The 3,582-nt window shown below is 36.4% G+C and overlaps 2 protein-coding genes across 3 annotated transcripts in view; one reads left to right on the top strand and one right to left on the bottom strand.

Moving 5' to 3' along the window:
- Positions 1-3,582, top strand: part of LOC106692555 (probable E3 ubiquitin-protein ligase HECTD2) — a 124,901-nt gene that overhangs the window by 93,590 nt on the left and 27,729 nt on the right. For both annotated transcript variants that reach the window (XM_024359870.2, XM_067050270.1), the window contains one exon: positions 1,027-1,182. In XM_024359870.2, coding sequence (XP_024215638.1) covers positions 1,027-1,182 — 156 coding nt within the window. The remainder of the gene's footprint in view (positions 1-1,026; positions 1,183-3,582) is intronic.
- Positions 2,752-3,582, bottom strand: part of LOC136796469 (protein suppressor 2 of zeste-like) — a 6,312-nt gene continuing 5,481 nt past the window's right edge. Inside the window, exon 2 of the mRNA XM_067050283.1 lies at positions 2,752-3,235. Coding sequence (XP_066906384.1) covers positions 2,819-3,235 — 417 coding nt within the window. The 3' untranslated portion in view covers positions 2,752-2,818. The remainder of the gene's footprint in view (positions 3,236-3,582) is intronic.

The raw sequence follows: 3,582 nt of genomic DNA, 5'->3' as shown, positions 1-3,582 counted from the left end.
TTCAGAGCAATATCCTGAGACGTATAGGGAAGAATTATTTTTTACAAAGAGCGAAAACTGACTACATATATAAGACAGTGACTGAATTCATCTCACGAAGACATATCGAATTCTTCGACAGCACCCAACACTGTACTAATGTTTGCAATGGTGAAAACATTAACACCAAGAGGACGGCCACAAAGGTGGCAAACGCAGACAAACAGTTTCAGACTCGACTGAGGACTACTCACAGCAAGAACAGGTGAGCCCAGACCACTGACAGAAAACCTGTTTTCCAATCCATATCCGATATATTCCCTTTGCCCAGTCTCCTCTTAAAATGAAGTAAGAGAAATTGTTTCCACCAATTCTCATTGGATTGGGTCAGCTGTCCGATGCTGGGACTCATCAGATTTCATAATGACTGTAGTCAGCAAGTTAGTAGTCTGCAGTTTAGTCGGAGTCTGTTTGTGTGTGTCTGTCACCTTTGTGGCCGTCCTGTTGGTGTCAGTGCCCTGAATAATGGGTTCGTACAGTACTGGAGGCTGTCAACAAATTTCATATGCCTTCTCGTGATAAAATCTGTGACAGTCCGTTGTTCGAATGTCGTATGTATGTGGTCCGTCTTTACCCTGTGAAGTGAAGTAGGTGTAACTATTCGTCTGATCATACCGCTCTATAACTGTTGGAGCCTCTTGGACGTTGTAGGTGCTATTTTGGTCAGCATAGGTGCTCCGTAGGGCAGGGCAGGCCTCAGCACACTTTTGTAGATCATTAATTTAAGGTGGAGGGAAAGATTAGGAGAAGTTAGCAGGTGATTAAGCTAGAAAGACTTAGTCCGATTGCAATAGATATGGGGGATTTCTAGCACCATGTGTCATTAGAGTCATTAATAAAAATATAAGTAAATATAAATTTGTTGGGATTTCCTGAAATCCAAGTTCAGAATAAGAACTATTATAGGGTGTTTAATTATGGGATCATACTATATCCATTTGTTTTTATGAATTGAATACTTATGCCCTTTTAATGATACTTTGGCAGACTGTTCCCTAAGGACGAAGTGCGAGCCCTCTACATCCTGATCCAGAACCCAGTGTTCTCCGCCCAGTCCTCCTACACCATCCTGGCTCATCTCCTCAAGCAGATAGTTGCCCTATCGGGCCCTGACCATCAGCTTCTGGTGCAGTGGTTCCAGCTGTGAGTATTGTCTCTAATAATATGATTAGTTAGTGAATAAGAAGAATTAATATTCTCATCTCCTTATTTGTGAACTGAGAAGTATTTTCAGCTTGAGAAGTATGTATTGCTTTATTCTATACAGCTAAAAATTAATTATCTATATTCTATTAGTTATTCTATTTGTTAATTAATTATATTTTCTTTGTTCTGCTATTATTTACAAAGTCAAATATGTGTGCTTTACTAATATACCTTAACTGTTCCTATTATAAATTTTTGTTTATGGATTTCAAATATTTATAGATATCACATATTTGTGCATTGTCTGTTACTTTTAGTATACTACCATAAGTAATATTCTCATTTGTATCTAGATCTTTGAACACTATTTCTGGTTGTTTTTTGTTAACGAGAAGTTAAATTCAATTAAACTATTTCTACTTGTAAAGTTGTTCTGGAAAGTTTCATTTCGTTGCAAACCATTAATTTAATCAGATGGCAGGAAGAAAAAATAGTTTACATTTTTTAATTTTTAGAAAAATGTAAAAAGAAATATGTGTAAGACACCCAGCGTTGTAAGTGAAACCTCTTAGATTCTAGCATTTGTTCATGGTTTTATTATTTCAAGGATCGTAGAATGGAATTTTATAAGATTACCTTTTAAATGGATATAATGTTCGAGTTATTTGATACATTAAGTTTTTAAGTATTAGAAATATAGATTTTAGCCACCTTGGGACAAAATGAAAAACCACTATTACAATAGTAATTTCAGGTTCATTGTCACTTAGACGTAATTTTAGTTTAGTACAAGTTTAGCATCTTCTAAATTAGAAGGACTACAAACATACCGTTGTGCGAGATGTTAAATTTTGTATTTTCATTGAAAATTTGGATTGTTGATGATCCCAATTCTTTTCACTTATCATATATTTCATATTAAAAATAAAAATACATTTATAAACACTAAATGTTTTTATAGATTAAGTTTGCTTGAGTATAACATCGATATTTGCTTGAGTATAACATCGATAAAAAAAAAATTAATTACTCTTGAGACCTGAATTGAGATCGGATTTTTCGATTAGCTGTCAGTTGTGGAACAATTGGGTCATGATGACTCAATACTTTGGTTGAGGTCTTCCTGCCCCGTTAGAACAATACCATCGCTCTTAGCGAAGATTAAAAGGAGTGACTGACTCTTATCTCTCATCTATTTCTTCTTGTCAAACCTCTTTGTTTGACCTTTCTTTTAAAAAAACAAAAAAACAGATTTAGACATAGTATCCGGAATTCGAATTCGTCTTTCTTTAATTTTCACTGAATTTTTGCCTCATTTTCATCAAAATATTTGTATAACGGTCACTTTTACACAATTTATTATTGAAATTTTGTAGTATTTTATACAGGAACCAAAACAAGCTTATTATTATCAACTACCCATTATATATCTTTAAATGATTTTATATTTCATAGTTAATTATCTTTAAATTTATAGATTGTTGCAGGTAAGTTATAATAAAGATTGTAAGAAGATGAGGATGACAAAAAAAACAACAAGTTATAAAAAAAGAGCTAGCTCTAGTTTATTACAAAACCACACGCACACATACACAATCACACATATTTACAAGTACTAACACAATCGACTAAGTTAACCTCGTGCGGCCATAGCGGCGTTGTCCCTCAGAGATTCCAGATGTTCCACGTGGCTGTTTAGATCTTCTATCTTTTCCTGATATTCCTGGGGGGTTCGTAGCTCGTGCGTGAGATCAGGAGGTGCCACGAAGAACCCGGACTGCTCGAAGGGCTTGAGGAAGTCTTCGGCCTGCCTGCCGTGGCCGTAAACCTGCTGGTAGTAAGACATCTGAGGTGCTCCGCCTCCTTCGACGCAGGGAGCCGGTCCTGGGATGTGGGTTATGTCGTTGACCATGATCTGCTTCTGGCCGATGATGGGAGTCAGCTTGTAGCCGCTGATGTACGGCAAGGAAGCCGAATAGCTGGAGGGTGAGTGGGGTATGGCGAAGTGCCCCTCAGTCACCTGGACTCCGTTGGAAGGGATGCAAGGGACCTGGAACACAAGAGTGATAGTTAGGTTAAATAATAATAGGCGAAATAATCAGTCTACCATTACACGCTAGATGTGTTATTTGCTAAAGTAAGAGTAAGATTATCAAGTAAGGAATAGTTTCCACTTTTAACAAATTTCAGGAAACAAACTTGTGTTGTCAAATAGGCTTCTCAACATAATTAGCAAAGACAGTCATATCTCTGTATATTAATTAATAAATAATCGCAAGTGTAATATAATAAGATGGATAATTGATTGGAAATACAGGAACTATCGGAACTATCGGAACTATCGGAACTATCGGAACTATCGGAACTATCGGAACTATCGGAACTATCGGAACTATC

Source organism: Halyomorpha halys, unplaced genomic scaffold, assembly GCF_000696795.3.
Source record: "Halyomorpha halys isolate HHAL.00 unplaced genomic scaffold, Hhal_1.1 Scaffold60.1, whole genome shotgun sequence".
Classification (NCBI taxonomy): Eukaryota; Metazoa; Arthropoda; class Insecta; order Hemiptera; family Pentatomidae; genus Halyomorpha; species Halyomorpha halys.
This window is presented reverse-complemented; position numbering and strand designations above follow the sequence as displayed.